Genomic DNA, 24090 nt, shown 5'->3' with positions numbered 1-24090 from the left:
AAAATCGTCCAAAATCGAGTGACGTCATTTATGAACGGCCCCCAAGCTCTGTGGTCCTCTCTATATATGAAAGGATAATCGTCCAATTCATGAGTGTTTTACATGTGGGAGGAAACCAGGCTAGGGGCAAACGCTACCATATTCAGATGGAACAGTTGACTTCAACAAGTTGGTGTATCGCCGTTTCCAGACGAGCCAGGGTATGGCACCTGTACGTCCACAGGGAGTTGCACAGCAGCTGTGCCATCCACCAAACCCACAGTGTTGGATTACAGAGCACGTTCCTAGTCACTACCAGCACCGGTAGCGTAACGAGCGTGGGGGCAGGCAGGTGGTGCCTTGCTCCTCTCCCCACGGTGGCCAGTGCTACGATTTGGGGCCCCCTTGACAACCACCATGCGATTTGTTTTGGACAACCGTGTCAAATAACCAAAAAATATTAAACGCGGTTTATTTAATTTTTAATTAAACGCGGTTTATTTTTTTTAACGCGGTTTATTTTTTTTTATTTTGAAGATAATGCTTTCATTTACATTCCACGCTTTTATTTTGATGTAATTAGAGGAGAAACGTGTTTGGCTTTCGCAAAATTGCGCAAAACAAATACTGTCGCCCCACCTGACCGATTTTCGCACCTCCTGAGCTGATGATGTCGTTACTGCGCCACTGGCCAGCATTCTATCCGTCTTCTCTGTTATATCTCTGGAACAAAATTTACTGACTACGTGATGCGCATGTACCACTGCACTGTTGTTTGTACAGCATCTCGACAATATACAGTTGTATTTAGAAGCTCTATAGAAAGCGCACTGATTGAATTGTACTATACGTTGTGCCTCATGGGGTTCGCTTATATTATCAGCTGGCCTATATTTTAAAAAGCCTCTTAAGTCACGTCGAGTCCGCGATATTCATGAAATGCAATCGTGCGCAAAAGCACTCACTGCAGGGCATTTTCAGAGGGAAGGAAAAATTCGTTCGTCAATTTGAGTCAGCGCCGATTAACTTTGGCCTTCCGTCGCGTGTGGAGACAAAGTTCAGTTATTTTTTTAATATTAATTTTTACCGGTGCATTTAGTGTATGTTCATCATTATCATGAGCCATAGCCAATCTACTGTTGGATGAAGTGCCGGCTCGATGTTCCACGCAGCCATCTAACGTCAGTCCTACGACATAATCTACCGACCTGCACACGGATCGTTTTCATAGCTCCATCTCCTTTAGGTGGGAATCTTCTTAATGCCTCCTATGTGGAGTGGAGTGGTGGCGCAGTGGCTTGTGAACCCAGCCACCTGAATTTGATTCCTGGCTAAGGCTAACATCAGAGGCAAGCAACATATCACATTCACCAATTTAATCTGACCAGCATAGTGAAGTCTCGTGAAATAAAAAGGTATGACCAAAAGATGCGGGGAGGTATTCATCCAGCAGTGGATTAAGGGCTGTACCCAGCCCAGAGCCTGGCTTTTGTTAGATGGAATCAAAGTACCACGCCAAATTATCAAAGGGGCTCGGTCCAACTCCGTTGGTGATATTGAGAAACCAGTGGAAATTCCACATTCATATGACGGGAAGCAATGTTTTATCTACTCCTGGTTCTCATTCCGATGAGATGTGCCTCTTGGATATCAGAATAAACCCCAAACAAAACATCATCAGCCATGGTGAAATACACTGCTGGATGAATCTAGTGTCATCTTTCACCATCCTGCAATGTACTACTCCGCGCAGCAGCTGCTATAATACACGAGCTGATTTATCGCTCCATCTCCACTGTCGATGTCCCATCGGATGCGTTCGGTTCCTTGGCTACCACTCCGTTATTATTCTTGACCATGGGCCCACAGCCATGCCATCGAGCCACATATCCTGCCCAAGTCCACTTTCGGGAACAGTATTAATTGTCATTAAGCTGCGATATGTCCCCTAATCTTCGATTATCCTTTCTGTCTCTCATTGTAGCCGCAAGCATGTGTCTCTCCACCGAGTTGAACCTAAAACCCTGATCTCATAAGGGGATTAATAACAGATGGGATAGTCTATAAAACCAGCGGAGATAAGAGGAATTATAACGAGTTCGTATTGTGCACTATACATCACCTCTCCTCCACGATTCTTACTGCCAGCTCGCTTCGCTGTACTGTATTGTACAAGTGAAGATTTGCAACACCATCATCATCATCATAAGTGATGGTCAATCCACTGCTGGATGAGGGCTTCCCCCAGGCTGCTAACGCCTCTCATTATCTCGCAATGCGACAACCTCACCCGGCAAACTTCACACAACATTTTTGCATCATTCCATCTCCTGAGTAGACGTCCTCTTGAATCTCGATCAACACAGCCTATGGTACGCTCCTTACGGACACCCAGGACTTTATTTCAACAGAATCTGGTCGGATCGGTAAACCCTGCATAACAAAAAAGAGATATATTTACGCAGTCGGCACACCACGCCCAGTATACCCGTTACGCTCTGAAGGTGGTCACGTTACGTGCCATCCATTCCAAGTGAAGCCGAATTAAATGGACCCGGACAAAAGGCTACGTGAAATTCAGTCGTACTCGGGGAGAGCTGGCGTAGTGGAACGGTTCGAATCTGTCTCCTGATGCAAGTTTCTGAAAACCACCTGACCTCTGACCCCCCCCCCCAACAGTATAAATGGTCACGTGTGTGGTGGGGCACAGAGTGTGGGTTTCCCACTCCCCAAGTGTCGGTAGCCTATTCCCACATCTTGGATGTCTGGTTACCGCTTCCTCAAAGAGTCGGCCAATATACACCTTCTTGTGAAGCTCCCTCTAGTGGAGGCCCTTCATTTGAAGAGTATCAAAGACAAAGATCCCTCGTCTAGCCTTTAATAAACTATTGGGGCAAGTGCTGTTAGCGATCACGTATGAGGGCCGCGACGGTACACGAGGGGGTGGGTGGCCATCACCACGCCGGACCGCCTTTGTCTCCTCAGTGGCGATGTTTACAGACCGCACCAGGTACTCATTTTGAAGCTGTGTCGACCTAGGGGAGGCCCAGGATCGGTTCAGATAATCGTCACCAAAATACGGGAAGATCACAGTACAGTGAGATATATTTACGTAAAATAACGGACACGCATATAATCTACTAGAAACATAATCGGATTTCGCAATTTGTGTGGCATGGGAAGTTTACGGGCGCGGGGTTGGGACGAGACAATGAGAGCCGTTGGACCGTCAGTGGGTCAAACAAAAGCCACGCACGGCATGGAGATGCAGTGGGGGGCGGATTATAATTTGCATGATAATTAGAACGTAGTACGGTTGGTATTCGCGCCATTGTTATTGTAGGCCGAGGATACCACGAGAGCGCCGTGATTCACAGACACAGTCTGCGGTAAATTCGCAGTGCTGTGATGCTGTTCTGTGTAATGCGAAAGTGGAGTATCTGCGGTGGAATATATTTTTTTCAATTGGCAAAAATGTTGGACCCCGTATTGCCTGCGCTCAATGGCCTGTCTCATTTCGAATGACGTCAGGGGAATCGACGTCCACTGTAAAAAAAAACAGGTGGTGCGTATTTTTTTACGGTAATAACAAGGGTGGCCTATGGGAATTGAACCGCAAATCACCGCAACAATCAGCTAACGACTTAACGCTGGATTACTGGTGTGGGGGAGGGGTGTGGGAGTATACTTGACTTTTCCAATTTAATGGTTAACACATCCGGCAATAATCACCAGGGCAGCATTATGGAGTCAAACCGCAAACAAAATACATTCGGCAATAAGTGGCAAATGCACTACCGCTGGCTGGACCATATTTGGGGAGTGTTGCCGCAGTGTCATGGTTATCTCAACTGGGTACACAGCACTTTGGTTTTCGAATGTAACGGTTAATACATTCGGCAGTAATAACCAGGGCGGCTTGTTGGATTCGAACCGCGGACCTCTGCAACAACAACAAGAAGAAACGACAAATGTGCTATCGCTAAGCCATACCACAATGGTGGTGGGGATGGGGGTATGGTTGGTTTGTCGAATTTAACGGTTAATCAATACACACGGCAGTAATAACCAGGGCAGCTTGCGGGATTCGAACCGCGAACCTAATTCTGCATTCCAAGCGCAAACGCGCTATTGCAAGGCCATGCCACAATGGTGGTGGGGATGGGGGTATGGTTTTGGTTTTCGAATTTAACGGTTAATCAATACACAGTAATAACACTATGTAACACAATTTTTGTTCCTGGGTATTATAAGTGTTATTTCATAATTGCTTATGCCTAAAACGTAGAGAAAATAGCTATTATTCCCCACAAACTTTGCTTTTGTGACCAGTACAGTGATATTTTCAAATTTGCCTATTTTCAATGAGAAAACGTGCGACCTCGTCTTTTCATTCACAAAAAAGTCAGAAAAACAAAATGTTAATCAAAATTAACATGTATTTATACTAAAGTAATACAAAAATTACTACTAAAGATTTAGAAGTGAGTAGTTTTTCGAGATTTACGATTATACTGTATATCACTTTCACGAATCAGCCCCCAAATGTAGTCTCCCATCATGTTCTCGTTATACTGTCCTTGGTAGCGGCACTCAAAGTCCAGTATATCCTGGTGGAAGCGCTCGCCTTGCTCCTTCGAGTACGCTCCCATGTTCTCCTTGAATTTATCAAGATGAGCATCAAGGATATGGACTTTGAGGGACATCCTACAGCCCATTGTGCCGTAGTTCTTCACCAGTCTCAACCAGCTCCACGTAGTTTTGACCTTGTGAATGCCCAGGAAGCCACAAACCACTGCGACAAAGCTGTTCCAAGCCGCTTTGTCCTTACTAGTGAGCTTCTTGTGGAATTCATTGCACTCCAGGATCTTCTTTATCTGTGGTCCGGCAAAGACACCGGCTTTGACCTTTGCCTCAGACAGATTAGGGAAGAAGTATTGATGGTACTTGAAGGCTGCCGACTCCTTATCTACAGTTCTGACGAATTGTTTCATAAGGCCCAATTTGATGTGCAGTGGTGGCATCAGCACCTTCCGGGGGTCCACCAGTGGCTCCCACTTGACGTTGTTCCTCCCCACATAGAACTTGGTCCGCTGTGGCCAGTCCCGCCTGTGGTAGTGCGCCTTGGTGTCCCTGCTGTCCCAAAGGCAAAGATAGCAGGTAAACTTGGTAAAACCGCCTTTGAGACCCATCAGGAATGCCGCCATTTTGAAGTCTCCGATGACCTCCCAGCCATACTCATCATACTTAAAGGCGTCCAGCAAGGTCTTGATGCTGTTGTAATCCTCTTTGTGGGGCACCGAGTGAGCCAGGGGAAGAGATGGGTACTTGTTACTATTATGGAGCAGAACGGCTTTGAGGCTCCTGGATGAGCTGTCAATGAAGAGGCGCCACTCATTCTGGTTACCGGCGATTCCGATTGCCATGAACAGACCGGTCACATTGTGGCAGAAGCAGAGTTCATCTTGACGGGTGAAGAAGCTGCAAAAAGGTTGGTGATGCTTCCTCTGATCTGCGACTTGCACACTTTTATCCAACAAGTTCTACTGCTTGAGCCTAGACGTCAAAAGCTCGGCATTGGACTTGGTGAAACCAAGATCTCTGATCAAGTAGTTGAGGTATTTTTGGTTGGGGTAGTATGGGTTTCTCTCAGCTCCACCTCTGAAATTGTCATCTGGATCTACAACGTCTTCCTCGCTCTCTGACTTGCTGCTCTCTTATAAAGACGGCTGCTCTCTCTCCGGAGGAGTGGGTACGGGGAGCTCATGGCAGTATGGCAGCGGGGAAATCGATGAAGGAAGGTCCGGATATGTGATAGCAGGTTCATTCTTGCCAGTCCGACGTTTGGAAGGGTCCACCATGCAGAAGTAGCAGTTGCTTGAGTGGTCAGTGAGTTTCTTCTAAATTCTTGGGACAGTGAACTTTATGGCTCTCTTTTCTTCTCTGTACCATCCTACAAAAATACATTTATTTCACCCATGACTAATGTGCAAGAGATTCTCGCAACATTTTTGATATATGATATATGTTTTCAATAACATTTAAATTTGTTAAACATTTTAAAATTAAATACTTTTACAATTTTACTAATTTTAACACATTTTATAACATAAAATTCCGAGCAACAATTGTCCATCATACCTTCCAAAGTTTTTTTTGCATTGCTCGCATGCCGAAATATGCATTGTAGGCCTCACACATCTTAGCAGATGCTTCCACAGAGTACTTTTTCGCTCTTGCCTTGATAAATTGGCCGTAGATATAGCAAAATGCGTCTGCCGGATGCTTGCAGCCTCTTGATGCCATCTCAGAAAAATGCAAATATGTATCCACTAAGGCAGCTGGAAATAAACTGAACTGGTGGGCTTAAGGCCCCTGTATTTATACTACTATTTATATTACTGTAAAGTTCTAGAATATTTTAGAAGTTACTCCAAGTTTACTCAGCACTGAATATATCTGGAATGTTCCAGAAAATAGGTAAATCACTGTCCTGGTTACAAAAGCGAAGTTTGTGGGGAATAATAACCATTTTATGTACTTTTGAGGCATAAGCAATAAGGAAATAACACTTACTACCCAGGAACAAAAAATAAATACAATTGTTACACAGTGTAACCAGGCCGGCTTGCGGGAATCGAACCGCGGACCCAATTCTGCATTGCAAGCAGCAAACGCGCTGCCGGCTGGGGGGCTTCTAGCACAATGGGGGGGGGGGGGGGTATTCCACTCCTCCTCACACGCACCAGCTCGCGATGTGATGAAAGCGCCTAAACCATTCGTATTGTGTGTGAATCCTTGGTCTCCAAAGCACGAAGTCTAGCGCCTCGCGCGTGCAGAGAGCATCAGGCACACCCGAAGAAAGAACCACCACCCCCCGCCCCTATCCCTCTGCATCCGTGTCCTCTCTCTCTCTACACACACATATCTATAATTACTATTTAGATATTTTGTTGTTTTCGCTTCTCCTTTCTCGCTCGGGGAGGAGGTGGTTGGGGTGGGTGGGTGGAGGGGTGTTGTACATTCAGCCCGCACCACCCGAGGCACGGGCGGCTCCACGGACGCCTGTAAACGCTAAATCAGGGACACGCGGCGACAGCGGACAGAGGGGAGGAGGGGGGAAGGGGCAGTGGAGAGAGAGAGAGAGGAGAGAGGGAGGGAGCAGGAGGAGGAGGAGAGGGGGAGGAGGAGACGTGGCTGGCAATTGGAAAGGGGAGCTATCCAGAAAAAAAAGCCACCCAGCTACAGCCCTCGTATAGAAAATGGCCGGGTAAACGTGCCTCCATCACAGCAGACGCAGTCTTTCTGGTGGGAGGCTGGGACGGGACTGGATACCAACCGGCGACATCACATCACTCCGCCGAGGACCCAAAAACCCCACGGTATTTGCTGCTGCTGCTGCTACTACGAGTGGTCGGAATGAATGCAAGCGGCGGGGGTAGATGAATGAGTGCGCACGCGCCTGTGGTGTTGCGTTTGCTGTCATCTAGCAGGTTGCATTGTTCCGCTAGTGCCCGCCGCTGACGACGACCGAATTCGTGTGTTGCGTGCCACGTTGGGCCTCATCTCGGTGCTGCTGCTGCTCGTCTGACGCTCTTTGCTGTAGACACGTGCGCGCAATCCAACGGGGCACGTTCGTGCCCACGTTTCCGAGTTGATTTTTTTTGGCTTCGCTCCGGATTATTGTGCAGTGTTAATAATGAATGAAAGGGCACGCCAGCCGTTGTCGGGATTGCCACTCGTTCTGCCGTGCTATGATGAGCGGTACCTAAACCCCCACACCCCCCCACACACACTCCCTCGTCGTTTGTGCTCGCCGATGCAGCCTTTAATTCATTTAAAGCCCCGTTATAACTATCAGCAATCTCACCATGCATGCGTTTATTATCGGTGCGAATGTTCGCCAACGAGTGCGTCCGCACGCCCGTCTCCTCTGTTGAATCGGTCGGGGTTTTGTTTTTTTGTTTTGTTATTTCAGTGAAACCAAACGTTGATCTCTTCTCACGCGATCGCTCTACGCGATATGAATTTGATGAAGCGGCAGGCGGAAGGCGCGCTCCTTGGCACAACATCGCCGACGGACAATCCGTGTGCGTGCGCGCGTGCCTCGATGTGCAGTCACACACAAAGTGCTACTTACTGCCTTTGACAATTGCAGTTGCTCTCCGCGATTTGCAAAGGCAGCATTTTAATCGTGCAAATGCTGTGAGGCTAGTTACTTAACCTCAACACACACTGTCGGTGTATGATGAAGTCACTAATTGGCACGTTTTGTCTACGTGACGAACCTTACTGATTGGATGCGTCGGGTGGTGGTGGGTTCACGACACATTTATATTTACGCGATCTCACCCAACTCCCCCCCCCCTTGATTATGAATAACATTGGTCGTGAAAGCCTAATGTGCGTTCAACGATTAGGCTGCCTCGCAAAAGATGATTCATGTGAATAGGTGCTCGCAAACAAGTCCTTATGTACAGTCGAATTACCATAATTAGCGGGTCTTGCAAGCTAAGCAGGAGGGGTGGTCGAAACTGGTGAGTGTTTGGATTAGCGATCATCACCACCACCACCGTCACCTCCAGTAGGGCTTGCCAGGAGTTGTCGGTGTGGGGATACGGGGATTTGACCAGGAGGTGGCGGTGCTAAGTGTCGCTCCCTCGCACACGCGAAGCCAAAACTCCATATTATTTTTGGGGGCATAAATGGGCCAAACATCCCAATGGAGTAGAACCATCCTGAAAATGAGTCTTGAGACTCAGCATGTCATTTGCTGTCATTATTTTGAACATAACTTCCCCATTAGTCTTTTAAAACTCGACCAGGTTTCTCTGTGTGTGTGTCTCTATGTTTAGCTTTATATAGTGAACAAAGTTCACAATGGCACCAACACGCACACACAATATTGTACGTGAACAACCGTGTCATATGATTGACTGGGCAACTAAAATTGCAGCAGGCAAGGAGCAAGCAGTTAATTCAAATTAAATCTGCCTTAGCTTCTTACCATCATTGCTTAAATGTACACAAATGAGTTACCTTATTATTCGTCTATTTAATTACAGCACGTTTGTTTAAACACTACAAACTCTTAATCGTGTCTGCTTTAAAAAGTTGAATCTTGTTAAGGGCAAGAAACCGTTCTTAAAAGTTGTACTTTACCATAATGCATGCATATAAATTATGAATACAAGAAAATGTGGGCCTTCATAATAAGTCAAAATGTTTTGTCCGTTGTTCATTAATTTACAGAATAAGCTAACGTGTTACATACTGCATGCATTAACCTGTAGGGCTGGAGGGGTGGTGCAGTGATTGGTCAGCGCTATGAATTTGGCAATCAGAGCCTGAGGCTCAGTCACGGCTAACATGAGTGGCGAGTGATAAGTAAACTGCAAAATGGTCCTGGACAAATCCCGTAGCCAACCATCTTCACCAACTCTCACTGACCAGCTTGGTGAAGTATGGTAAAAACAATGCCCACGACCATCAGGGTGTAGTAGAGACCTTCGTTCAGCAGTGGATTGTCAAAAGTTGCTCAATTAAATTATTCATATTTAGTTTTAAAATGTTTAGTGTTGTTAAAAGTTACAGCCTCTGACTCGCAGTACTGCTGTGGCAGTTACGACATATAAATAATTCAGCTGCAATTTTCAAATCCTATTTATATACTGATCTATTATATATATGGAAGTCAGTACCACATTAAAGACACCAGAGGGAAGGTAATCAACTGTGGTGTTTGTTGTTGTTAAGGATTGGCGGGTGAGCGGTACGACTTGCTGACATCATGCCGAAAGACGCGCCAGATGTTCAACGGAGCAACTCCATCATCCCGTGCTTTATCTTCGTGGAGGTGCCTTGCTTGATTTACCCGTGTCTCTTTCACCCCTTCCCCTTTTACCCCTTTCCCTTTTATCCCTTTCCCATTCCAATGCCGTACGTCATCGGGTTTTCTTCCAAATCCATTCCGATGACTTGTAGCACGACATAGAGAGTGGCAGTCGTGTGGCTATGGCTCTCCATGGTGAGTGCGATGTCTTTAAAATCAACGGCGCGCCACCTCTCTGAAGAAAATGAAAGCCGAGCCGCTTGCGCGATCCGAGATTCAGCGTTGAACGGGACACCAGCACTGCAGGGATAGCGTTACACACGTTTTAATTTCCACGGTGTTATTGCTAGCACACTGAACTTACTGGACTTGCAATACGAAGATCGACAGTTCGATTCAACCTTGGTTTGATCTTTCCGTGCGGCAGTTGAAACAATGGTGAAAGTTTCTTAAATCTACCCCGACCGCCCCACCTCTATCCACCCAGCTGCGTGGAAGAGTAGGCCAAACACCCTCTAGAGCAGGAGTCCCCAACCCCCGGGCCGCGGACCGGTACTGGTACTGGTCTGCGGCCTGTTAGGTACCGGTCCGTGGCCCGGGCCGCACAGCAGGAGGTGAGCGGTGAGTCCGCGCGTGGCCCGCCCATTATTTTATTTACCACTTTTGTCCGCGCCTCTTTCCCGAACTGCGCACTTGTCTCGGTCAAAGTTTTGGTAAGCCCACAATCTAACCCCTAGCCACAATGAGTAAAAAACAAACGTCGCTGGAGAGTTCTTTGAAAAGGGGGAAAGACCCAATGATGAACCCCCCCCCCCGGTCCATGAAAAAAATGTCTTCCACGAAACCGGTCCATGGTGCCAAAAGGTTGGGGACCACTGTTCTAGAGGGCTTTCTAGAATTATTTCTATTAGAGATCCTTCCACCAGCAGCAGTGGCGTGAGCAAGGAATTTCAGGGCTCCACCTTTAGATTTGACTTCCGAACTGCCTCCTTGGTGCTGTTGGTGCTAAGCCACACGGGGAAGCGGTTGTTTTCTCTGTGGAACTCCTATGGATGTCCACCAGACAAGACTGCCAGACGTGGAGAATGACCTCCAAGTGAAGGCATAGACCGGGGGATGGCCGAACCGCAGCTCGCAGGCCACGTGCCGACTCCCCGGCTGTTCATTTTTACTTTTTTAACTAAACTTTACTTTAAACTGGAAAAACAAATTGCAAAAGTGCAAAGTGGCCCGGATTCCTTGCGTACGCAGGGCACTCATGCAGTTTTATCCATTAAAAACCAAACAACAGCACAACCACCGTGAACCCCGCACGTCACCCGCTCACGTGACCTCCCCACGTGACCGCCCCATGTACCCACCTACCCCCCTCACGTGATCGCCCCACTTGACGAGAAAAGTGGAGCACCTTTGGAATATTTTTGGATCCCAACGCCACTCGCTGGTGTGTCGTAGTGGCGAGGACGTTGTGATGGCACCATAACAAAGTTTTTTTTTTAACCCATCTGTTTAGGCTGCTTGAGTGTTATCCCCCTCATCCGTGTAGGATTTATCTGGGAAATCAAGCTTCCTCGCCACATGGAAGAGAGACATTTACTTGAATTGGCCAAACATCCAATTGCAAGCAGCATCCTTAAACAGTCTCTTCACTCGTTGAGGATTTCCTGGATGCTAAATCCAGTTGTAAATGTGGTGTGGGATATAATATACAGGTGACATTTTACTAGTCAATCTAATAAAAACAATTAGGGCGCTGTGGTGGCAAGATGTTAACTACCTCGCTTGGTATACAGGAGGTCGTGGGTTCCATCCCGATCCCGACCCTGACGCCTGTATATTTGGAGTGTTCTATCTCCACGTGGTCGCGTGGTGTTTTCACCAGGTCCTCCGGTTTTTCCCCCCACATTTCGAATCAACATCACGCGTTTAGACTATTTGGCTGCTGTACATTTCCACGTGATGATGAAGCCACTTTGTTGAGCCATTGTTTGTGGCCAGGTCGCTTTTTATGAAGAGCTATATAGCTCAGTGGTAAAATAATAGTTCGTTTTAATTTTTTTTAACAATGCAAACGTTGTGTAGGATTTTAATGGCAAAGCACAGAACGGACAACACTGTCTCCCAAAATATGATTCACACATTGCCTGACACCGCATTTGCCTCGGTCAGTCCTGGCTGTTGACCTCCATTGTATACACGTGCAAGGGGGAGTGGTGGCACAGTGGTCAGCACACCAAGTACAATTTCTAGCCACGGTGAGCATCAGCGGCAAGTGATATCTGAACTGCTCCTGGGTCCACCCACACTGGCCAGCTTGTTGAAGTATGGACAAACAACCTTGATAACTGACATCGCATGCAGGAGATTGATAAAGGGCTGCAATTTGTTGTTATGATTGCAGTTGGGAGGCAATGTGCATCGGTATACGCGTGTCACGCCAACTCGAATGTCAGAAGTTTCACCGTCCTCAAATAAATGTGTTGGGCAACAGATCAAACTAGCTGGTGATTTTGAGCCAGTGGTGGAAGTTTCACATTTTCCGATGGCAGGTGCCATTTTATCGGTGCCACATTCACTGGTGGCTTCATAGCGAGTGGTGTGAGTGGTAAAGTGGGTGCTCAGTTCAGTAACTTGAGATGATGAAGGGCTTTCTCAACCCTAGCTACAAGGTTAATTCCAGACTCATGATTGTAAAACCCCGTTGTTGTTTGTCATCGTCGTTGTTGTCACTGCAAACTGCAATTATTTCGACGTCCTAATAAGTTAATTGCTTTAAGCGGTGGACTCGGTTGTATTTCGCAATTGAAGCGCTTAAACATATTGTTAGTCATGATGCTGCCTCAAGCAAATAAAAAATTGCGAAAATTAAATAATGACGCACATGCCTCGCATTTAACAGTCGGCGTGCCTGCTCGTTCCATTCATTTCCTCAACATATTACTCCAGTACTTCTGTCAAGGGCTTGCACTTTAATGACACTTACGCATTCCAGCGCATTTAAAGTAAAATTTCAAACGAAAGAAAGGACATTTTCTTTGGTTCTTTCGGTAAAGTCACGTAGGTATACATTTTGTATTTATTTTATTTTATATCTACGTGACTTTAACCAAAGAACCAAAGAGTATGGATCCCTGCAGTCACAAAAACCTCAAATCTAGATTGAAAGAAAGGGCAGCTGTGTTCTTTCCATTGCATTGTGTTGAAACTGTTGCTCATGAACTCCAAAACGTGCCGTCTGTAATTTTTATTGTGTTTTAAAAAAATGTCTCCGGAGTTTTGTCACAGAGGGTAAGGGTTGGAAGAAGATCATTTAAGGAAGGGGGGGGCACAGGAGGCTGTTTATGATAAGATCCCGCTATCAAAAATATTGGCTCGAATATCCTGGCGGCTCAGAATTAAAATTTGACTCGAGGAAGAAATTTACGCGCACAGAACTCATTTCCATCGATTGGCTGTGTGGTGTCAGCATGCTGTAAATCTTACGATCCCCTGGCCCATACACATGGAGCATTCGTTCTCAGTGCGATATCTGCCTCGGCTGATAGTAAAAGGTAAAACAAATGTATAGAGGTGTAGACCTGCAATGTCCCACTCACGTGATTGCTGGTGGTAGGGCCTCCGTGAGACGGAGCTCTAGAGAGGTTCCCCCAGAGGGTGCTTTGGCCTACTCTTCCACTCTGGCAATACGTTTTTCTAAGAAGCATGCGGACCCACACTTTACGTGTTGGACTTCTTTCGCACCGTATGTAGCCAACCGCGCTAATCGGAGGTGGGGGGGAAGGACAGCAAACGAAACACACGAAACTTTACCCCACCGTACGTGACTTGCTGATAAAGTAACTGTGACCCAATTATACTGCTGGGCGGACAGAGGCTGGGGGATTTATGAAACTTACACCATTGTTTAAAAAACATCACGCGATTGTATGATAATAATATATCAGTATTGGTGCCAGCAGTATCGTGCTATGTAGGGACAAGCAATTCCTGTGGTCGGCACATTAATTTGTATCTGCTGGTGTCTGGAAGAATGGAATGGCGACTGTTGGATTTCAAGCCCAAGTGCTGCTGCTAAACATTACACCACTTGTGGCAGCATCTGAGTGAGCGGTACAGCATTGGCACTTCATTTGACGTGCCAGTCTTCTCTCAGGGAAGCATGCATCACGCGACGAATTGGGAAGCCGCTGCAAGTGTCGCAACGATAAGATAAATGTGTTGTTACCTGGGAGAGTCTGTGCATTCTCGTGAAGTGAAACACTTGCGCTTTTTGTTTTTCAAAGTGTCCCTTTTTTTGACTCTCACTTCTGTGTTTTAGACGAGCAGAAGGACCCTTTTTTACTGTCTGAACGATGGCCACGAACTCAGCGTGCCAACCTCACAGCCCAAATTCTCCGGATTGTTCGACGCATCCTTCCCCCCCCTCCTCCTGTGTTCTAAGGCAAAAAGTTTGGCGATGCGTCCAATACTCCGGTGGCTGTGTGTGCCCTGTGTGACCATGGTGAGTCGCGGTGCAGTGTTTAGCGCGCTGCTCTGCGAACCCAACGACCAGAGTTCGATTCCTGCTCATGGTCAACACCGGTGACAATTATCTGAACCGGTTCTGGGTTGACGCAGCCTCCTCAAATGAGGACCTGGCAAGGTGTGTAAACATCGCCACTGGGGAGACAAAGGCGGCCGGGCGTGGTGTTGGCCACCCACACCCCCCCTCGTGTGCCGTGCCGACCTTCACAGGTGCTCGCTAACAGCACTTGCCCCAACAGTCTGTTATGGCTATACGGGGGCTCTTTGTCTGAGTCTTTTTGCATTCTCTCTAAGCTTCAGATCTCAGGTGTGAATTAATTGACAGTATGGGACCATTTTATTGCTGTGCAGTCACCAGTGACGAGGCTTGGACCATCTCGTTCGCTGCATGTGGGGGCCTTCATATGAAGAGTGATGACCTAGAGCTTGAACCCCATGACTTAGGCGTGGTAGAGTCACTGCACTGAATTAAACCTGGACCGTGTCAGTCACACCACCGTTATCGTCCGTGTAATTTCATTACATAAATAGTCATAATAGTACTTTATTAGGCTACAGTGCATTTGTATTAGCCTTTGAATTTTTAAAATATTTTTGAAAATATGAATCCAAGGCTACATCTCTCATGGCGTATGTGGAATTGTTTATTTTCTCAAGTTGACAATGGTCCTGATCCAGGAGTGGAAATTCTCCATTCTTCTGGCAGGAATAAAGATATCAAAGAATGCCTTTTGTAGCCTTGTTCTTGGTTCTTTCGATAAAGTCACGTAGAAGGGAAACAATAAAAGAAAAAAAATATTAAACAATAAAATTCTCACGATGTTTCGATTGCAACACATCTGATGATGATTGTTTTTGTTGCAATCGAAACGTCGTGGGAATTTTATTGTTTTACATTTTATTCTTTTATTGTTCCCTTCTACGTGACTTTACGGAAAGAACCAAGAATATGAATCCCTGCAGTCACGAAAGCTTTAAATAAAAAATACTGCAGCTTTGTAAAGCAATAGCAGTGTTACTTGAAGCTGATTTATCAGCCTCATCGCAATGATGAACTGATGTGTTCTATATTCAAGAAGAGTCTGATTTTTTTTCAATTGGAGTGTCTTATTTTACATGTTATGTTCTAATTAGGGCAGATGTATCATGGGGGTTCAAAGGTAACAGAAGCACAATATCAACGCATGCCTATTATACATGGCAATACAATTGGTTATTTTATGTGTTGCTGTGTAAGAACATTCAACACTGAACCCACACATGATGGTTATGTTACATTTTGTGGTGATCAAGTTCTGTGCTCCACACTGTAATTCACTTACCGTAGAATTGGTCATATGTCAGGGCAATTTTGACCTATCCTGACCCTGTGGGTGTCATCAATAATTAAAGAATGGAAATTCGACAGCAGCTTGAGCTAGTTCTATGTTTTCACCTACACTTTTTATTTTACCAGGTCAGGACCACTGAGCTACCATGTAGCACTTTTGCAGAAGCGACCTGTCTATCACAAATGGCAGCTCAACAACGTGGCTTATCATGTGGAAATGTATAGCAGCCAAATACTCTAAATGCACGTTTCTAAATGTGTTGGGAAAATAACCGGAGGACCCAGGAGAAAAAAAATCCACTCGACCACGGGGAGATGTGCAAACTCTAAATATACGGCAGGCGTCAGGGTCGGGAATGAACCACAGACCTCCTGCATACCAGGCGAGGGCGTTAACATCTCGCCAACCGCAGGGCCCGGTTCGATAACACTGCACAAACACACACGCACACTCTTGGTGTGATCAAGATTTTATCGTATGGGGTTCACCTCCCTAAACTGCCACGTGTCCCGCCATGGCATTGGCGTGACGCGTTGTGTCGAGGTTTGAGAGGCTGGTGAACATCTCGGCTCTGTCTGTTACCACCACTCCTTCCGTCGTCGTCGTCTGCTGTCGAAGATCAACCCAAGCTCGGCCTCTGATTTGCGGAATAAGACGTTGCCTTTCACATAACCCTAACGCTGAAGCACGCAGTTCTAATAACAATCTTATGATAATTATTTAAAAATAGAACATGTATTTATGGAGATACTGTGTCTATAAATATACATTACATATATAGCAACTAAACATATAAACAGCTTGCCTTGATTTTTTGTTTTCTAATTGCAAAGCATACACTGCATTTTTGGCTGATTGTATATAACGCCGAGACTCTTTGAGCTGACCCTTAAGGGAACTGATACAAAAATAAAAAAAATAACCGTCAGCTGTAATTGCAGCGCATATGCTCGCTTTGGAAGCAGATTGTGTGGTCGCTGGCCGCGGTGCTGATTCGTTGTCAGTGTGCTCAGCACTTTGTGATTGGCGCTCTCTGCTGGCCGCATGCAGGGTGGCAATTCAAAGGCCCCGGTGCTGTTCAACGTTGCAATGCTCAAAGTTGATACTTTCAAATTTGCCCATTGGCCTCTTGGCTGCAGTGAGCAATTGGCCCTCTCTCATCCTCTCGATGGCCCCGAGTCAGTGCTGGGAACTCCACATGTGTATGTATGTTGAACTTGTTTCACAGCATACGTAGCCAACCGTGCTCGTCGGAGCTGTGGGGGAAAGGAAAACAAACTAAAGGCAAAAAGCAGTTGTAAAGAAATTAGTTTTCAATCTAGATCTAAAAGTGCATAGTTCCAGTGGCTTCCTAATTTCGGAAGGAAGAGAGTTCCAGACGGCCGCTGTGAGGATGACCCTAGTTTGCGTGATGGTGTCTGTTTCTTGACGAGATCAACAAGGTGTTGTGGTTCGTTTGTGGCAAGCACTTTGTGCTTAATGCGTGCGACCTTATACTGTACTCTAACTTCTGGGTAGTGGGGGCAGTTTCCACAGGCGCACAAGGTGGTGCTGTACTCGTTTTATCGACCGACAAGCCACTCCTTCCCCCACATCTCAGATTAGCACGGTTGGCTACGTACGATGCGAAAGAAGCGCAATGTACATATATACATACTTCCACCTCTCACGATTAGCCTATGAATTGTACACACGAAGATTTAATAGCTCCATCTTTTCGATAGACGTCCACTTGGGCGCGTTTCTGGGATGCCACGGTGATGAAATGCTAACTCCCTCACCTGGTATGCAGGAGGTCGTGGGTTTAAACCCGACTCTGATGCCTATATATTTAGAGTTTTCCATGTCTCTCTCTCACCGTGGTCACGTGTATTTCTTCTCTGGGTCCTCCTGTTTTTTCCTCCACATTTAGTTCAATATGTATTTAGAGTATTTGGCTGCTATGATTTCCACGTGATAAGGCCACTGTGTTGAGCGATAATTTGTGGCCAGGTCGCTTGTTAAAGAGAGAGCTCAATAGCTCAATGGGGCTTACCTGGTAAAATTAAAAAACAAGTTTAGTTTTAGTTTAGTTCCTTGGTTGCCACTCCGCTATTATTCGTGACTGTTGGCCATCCCCACTTCTACCAGTGGGATGAAACGAGCTTGATGAAAGCTTCATGCTACCAAGTGTGTGTGCTGTCTAATTATAATTATCTGATAATGTATGACACGTTGATGGAAACCCTGTAGTGTAGTGTCATTGATTGATCATCACATTACATCGAAATTAAATAAGAATTGGAGACATTTTCTTTCACCCACTTAAACAATCCTGGCATTTACAGCAGGATAGTAAATTGCTCGTGATTTTTTTTGTAATAAATGTGTCCCTTCATAGCACAATACTGCTGGCACCAGTACTGAAAAATTAATATATTATCATGTTATCGTATCAGCATTTTTAAACAGTGGTGTAAGTTTGTTTAATCCCATCATCTCTGTCCACCCAGCAGTATAATTGGGTACACCACACTTCATTGAACAGCATGTCCCATCTGGTGGGTAAATTTGGGGTACTCAAACATCTTCCAAGACAAATCTGGCCAGCGTGTAAAAATATTCCCAATGCCCTGAAAAACGACTGTCTCTCTCTGGTGGAGGCCACTCTGCCTGCAACGACTTCCGAATGCAATTCCAGGACTGTATTTTGACCTTTATTTTTCTTTAAATACAGTATGTATATCAAAAGACAAAGATTCCCCCGTATAGCCTTAGCAGAGTGTTGGGGCAAGTGCTGTTAGCGAGCACCTATGAAGACCGACACGGTACACGAAGGGGTGGGTGGCCAGCACCACGCCTAGCCACCTTTGTCTCCCTGGTGGCGATGTTTTACACACCACACTCGGTACTCATTTGAGGCTGAGTCTACCTCGGCGAAGCCCAGGACCGGTTTAAATAATCGTCACTGGTGCTGGCCGTGAGCGGGAATCAAACTCGGGTCGCCAGGTTCGTAATGCAGCGTGTTAACCGCTACACTACCACTCCCCATGTACGCACCTTTTCATAAGTAATACAGCGTTCCAAATGTTTTTGCATAAACGATCAGGCATTGTAGAAAGTATGTCTCAAACTACCCCACCTGACATCCATGCAAATATATTTTAATCATAGTGTGTCTGAATCGTCGCAGCTGGAATCATTGACGTCCTGGGTTTTAATCTGGGCTGCCACCCATGGTTAAACCAGTCACCCGTGACTAAATGGTCTCAGTCGGGTCACCAAAGACACGCACAATTATGCGAGATTGCAAGAGACAGGAGGAGAGATGGAAAAGTCCACACATATGAGGGCGTAACGATCAAAGTATCCACTGCTCGACTGCCAACCTCACAGCCCAAGCCTACAATGCCCGGTAATCCCAAGCAGTCTTCCCATCCATGCTCAACTCCAGCTTATCTCTGGGATGTGAGATGGATGGAGGCCCCATTCATGGTGACTTGGGTTGCATGACCTGGTGAGGCGCGTGCGGAGGCTTGTGGTCTCTTAGTCGACGATTGAAAAGCAGCCCGTGTACGTTGGAAATTTGGACTACAAACCCAGGATGCAAGAAAATAAAATAAAAATACGATTCGTTGCTGGCTTTTGGGTCACATCGTTGTGTCGTACCTACCCCACCCCCCCAAGCCACACTTAAGTAAAGTTGCCACTTGAAGTAAAGTTGCCACGTCAAATGAAGTAATTCGTCACTTTACACGTTGACAGACCTTCTAGACATTCAGTCTGTTGAGACTAGGCACGGCGGTTAATGCCGAACGAACTTTAAATAAACGTAGCTCTCTAAACAGAATGAGTTCAATTAGCTGTGTCTCGCGTCGCTGCTTAACTGCACTGACGTTTGTATTGTGTCCAGGGCCCTCCAACTATTGCAGACAGTTTGCATACAGGGTGGCCCAAAAAGTCAAGACACATCGAGTAACTTTATTTGAACAAATTATATATTGGGTTGTTTAACTTATTTGAACACATTTCCAAACTGCCTTCCATTCACATGAATCCATGATGCTTGAATTATGTTTTGAAATTAATTTAGGACTTTTTTTATTTCAACATTACAGGTGTGAACTTTAAACATTCATCAATGGTGTTTTTCCTCAATTCTTTCAGGGTTCTTGGTCGAGTTTTGCAAACCACAGATTTGAGGTGACCCATACAGGAAGAATAAACATGATTAGTTAAATATTAATAAATAAATAATATTTTAAAAATTGCTAAATAACACATTTAGATGTAAGTGTTCCAATGAATGAAATGAGCCAATGTGCCTTCTTCTTGTTGTCGCATGGCTGCTGATGTAGATGCAGAGCAACGAATACAATTGAACATTCAGGAGGTCAAGCCCAGGGCAGGCGCGTCACTGTATCGCCGTAGAGTCCCTCAATGTTCAACTGAATGAGCCTTGTCTCAGGGCCTATCTGGCACGTCGTCGTTTGACCCTGAACAGGGCCTTTGGCGTAGCTGGTGTTGTTGTTGCTCTAGAGACTGGGATATTGATGGTCGATGTTGGTAGTGGTGTGTGCGTGTGGGGAGCAGTAGTGTAGTGGTTAGCGCGCTGCGCTACAAACCGGGCGTGGTGCTGGCCACCCACCTCGTGTGCCGTTCTGCCTTCATAGGTGCTCGCTAACAGCACTTTCTTCTACAGTCTGTTAAGGCTATACGGGGGATCTTTGTCTTTGTGTGTGTTGTCGCTCTGGCGACCGGGAGATCGATGTTGGTAGTGGTGATGGTGGTGATGGTGGTGATGGTGGTAGTGTGTGTGTTGTTGTTGTTGTTCTTCCGGAGATCGGGAGATTGATGATTGATGATCGGTGTTGGGTCGTCGTTAGGCTGCCCTCTTCCACTCCGGCCACTCTGTATAATCAGACGACTTGACGATCAGAATTCTGAAGGGGGCGGCGGAGAGTGGGGGGCAGGAGCCTCTCAAACAGCACGGGGGCTGCCACTGAAGAGAGTGTGTGGGCACTTCCCCCACGAACACACGACTCGAGCAATTCGCACGCTTTCTCTGGTCGTCACAAATCTATACATAGAACACAACACATTTCCGAATATCAACGATGGTTTTAGCTAGACGGTGTCTCGGTCCGGCATTATACACTGTTAAAGCCCCCTCATGATCTGCTTATACAAAGCCGGGAGAGAATATGATTATTTGGAATTCTCCCCCAGCCTGTGGTTTTCTAGATTAATTGTCTAAATCCCACGGGCTGGTAGATTGCCGTGTGCTTGCTGGTGCAGGCTCTCCTCTAAAGGACATACACGTGGCAATGCAAACAGAATAATAATCGGAATGTGTATACTGGAGGAATCCGATGAGCTAAAAGCTCTTTTTCACGTGTCCAGTATTTCAGTTTCAAGCGTCGGCTCTCGCGACCCGATATTGTTCGCCATAAAGTTGTTTGTTTGTTTCCACTTGACGCGAAGCCAAAGGCTCGCAAGCCATTGACGTCAATGCAACGCTCGTGGTGGGATGCCTCGGAGCAGCGCAACCACTCAGCCACAGCCCGCCTGGATCAGTGGCTGAGTGCTTGCGTGGCACCGTGCCCAGGTGCCTATGTGGTGTGACTTGGATTTTGTTGTTGGTTGTTGTTGGTTGTTGTTGTCATCCACACCTCCGGCTAGCACGGTCGGCTACGCACGGTGCGAAAGAAGTTCTACGTACGTACACAACTCTTTAAGCGGCCTGCAACAAGCAGCGGCTCCATTCAAACTGAAGAAGGTTGTTGCATGGACTTTTAAAAAAAGGGGACGATGGGAGGGAATTTCAAATTGGAGCGGTGCGAGGAGAAAAAAAAATCAGAAGTCATAGAAGTGTTGTGACCTGCGGTGTGGTGAGTGAGTGGGTGAGTGGGCGGGTGAGTGAGTGAGTGGGCGGGTGAGTGTGTGCCTGTGCGGGTGAGGGAGTGTAGGGGGCGGCAGTGTAGCGGTTAGCGCTACGCTGTTCTACGAACCCGGCGACCCGAGTTCGATTCCCGCTCACGGCCAACACCGGTGACGATTATTTGAAGCGGTCCTGGGCATCCCCTAGGTCGACTCAGCCTCAAATGAGTACCTCGTTTGGTGTGTAAACATCACCACTGGGGAGACAAAGGCGGCCGGGCTTGTTGTAAGGCCCTGAGTTTCGGCAGAGATTAATTCATAAAATGAATGCATCCTTACCATCTACATCATCACCATCAGTCGTGGTCAATTGACTGCTGAATGAAAGCCTCCCGAAGTTGTTACCAAACCTCTCACGATCCTGTGATGTAATAATCCACCATGCACCTGCACACGAGCTGATCCCGTTGCTCCATCTCCATTGTGCGCCTCCTGTTGAACACGTTTCTAAGCCACGTGCCGAAGCGGGTCAGATGCACTGGTCACGGAGATTGAAAAGCAATTAGTGACTCGCATGACATTTTACACGCATTATTAATGAAAATGAAAAAGTTGGTGATTTGTAGGCGAATGTCAACTTGAGGTTTGTAGAATATATATAAATGAATACATTTACCTCAGTGGGATTTTCATCACTAAGCTAGTAATCCTCTAGATAAAGGGCCCCCCTTTATAAGCAATGAATTACAAGCGCTATACATGTCTTTAATTTATTTCATACCACACCAATATACTACAATCTTACATTTCAAGTTGGTATGTGTTCCTGATTTTTATTTTTTATACAAACTACAACAAAAAAATCCCACCCAGATTGAGCCTTGATTAGAAACATCGGACGATCAGAAAGCACCACGTGACTGGGGAAGATGTCGCTAACACGACGGTCACTTCCTTCACTTCGTGGCATCCACTCAGCGCAGTGGCTTCTTTTATGCTGCTGGGTGGAAGGGTTAAAGGCGCGGCCCTGCAATGGGCTCGCTCACGCCGCTGCTGGCAGAAGAGCCTCCACTCGGGGGGAGCTCCAGCGAAACTTCCTCCAGAGGCAAAATTTGACCTCGATTTCCACACTGGCCTCAGGCATCTTGGAAGTAACCCACACGTCACCCCATCGCACGCGACCTGCTGATCTACTTATTGATTGTACCGCATGGCCCAGAGGTAGTGGGTTCAGGGGGAGGGGGGGTTGGAGCGGTGGCGATTTAAGAAATTCGCCCCTCCTATTGTTTCAACTGCCGTAGCCAGGGGATGGATGTGAACTGGCCCCCTCTGGATTTCAAGTCGAATGTGCGACTGCCGCACCATAGCACATGATGTATGTATATATGCTGAACTTCTTTCGCACCGTACGTAGCCAACCGTGCTAATCGGAGGTGCGGGAAATACTTTAACCACAATTCATGGCCAAAATCGCTTACGGCAGCAATGTGTGTTCGACAAACGCAATGCATTCTGTGAATTAAATTGAACCTTTTTTTTCCGTATTGTGTCAATTTGCATCCGCTTGAGGGACTAAGGTTTCATTTGTTCAGCCCAAGTTTAGGTCGAGCAGTGGCGTAAAATCCGAGTTACCGCCCTTGTATCAGTCCACTGCTGGAAAATGCCTCCTCTTTGCTGTGCTGTTATGGGGGGGGGTGGACGGGGGGTCATTTGACCATACTTCACCACGCTGACCAATACGGGGCTGTTCAAGGGATAGCCCAGGACCAGACCTGACTCACCACTGATGTTCTCTGTAGCCGGGAATTTGAACTCAGGTTGCCGCCAGGTTCACGACATCGCATGCTAACTGCTGCACCACCGCCCCAAAACCCTTTTATTAACCTGTTAGATAACCGTACCCAATATTTACATATTCAAACTGTTTATATATTGCTAAATAAAAAGTGCCTCGATTAAACTACATATCGTCCGCTTGTAATAGATGTCATTTAAATAAAAAGCTTTCCAATTCTGAGTGTCAACAGCTGTCAGCCAATGCACGCGATGCTTGGATCTGCTTGGAACTTGACAAGGCTCTTAAGGGCTTCCCTCTCAGACTCGAGGCAGTGAATGAATAGTTTATAGTTTATGCTGCGCTCAACTCAATCAGGCTCATGGCTGTTGGCAGGAATGTGGCATCGGCGCTCTCAAAGGCAACATGAAATATTTGTGGACGTGAATTGACATCAATCTATATTGTGTATGTTTGTTCAGCTTCTTTCGCACGGCACATCGCCAACCGCGCTCATCAGAGGTGCGGATGAAGGACAACAAGCTGAACACAAAAAGCAGTTCGAATAATATTATTTATATTTTTATTCATTTGATTATTATTTTTCTATCTACACGACTTTACCGAAAGAACCAAAGTATCTAAGTTCATGCAGTAGACGGTAAAGGTGCAGCCCTGCACCTGCTTTCTCCTATCACTGTTGGCAGGACGTTCTCCACGATGGGGAATTCGACAGATCACCGCCGCAGGGAATAATGGGTATCCTTTTCCACGCCGGAAGAGGTGGGATC

General features: G+C 46.4%; 1 protein-coding gene across 1 annotated transcript in view; it reads left to right on the top strand.

The window, feature by feature from the left end:
- The first annotated feature begins 7235 nt into the window (after positions 1-7235).
- LOC144733355 (phospholipid phosphatase-related protein type 5-like) overlaps positions 7236-24090 on the top strand; it is a 49607-nt gene continuing 32752 nt past the window's right edge. Inside the window, exons 1-2 of the mRNA XM_078615216.1 lie at positions 7236-7361; positions 9736-9835. Of these exons, the coding sequence (XP_078471342.1) occupies positions 9770-9835 (66 nt within the window). The 5' untranslated portion in view covers positions 7236-7361; positions 9736-9769. The remainder of the gene's footprint in view (positions 7362-9735; positions 9836-24090) is intronic.

Source organism: Lampetra planeri, chromosome 46 (genome assembly GCF_965212315.1).
Source record: "Lampetra planeri chromosome 46, kcLamPlan1.2.h2, whole genome shotgun sequence".
Lineage (NCBI taxonomy): Eukaryota > Metazoa > Chordata > Hyperoartia > Petromyzontiformes > Petromyzontidae > Lampetra > Lampetra planeri.
Note: the sequence above shows the minus strand (reverse complement) of the source record. Positions and strands in the feature narration are given on the sequence as shown.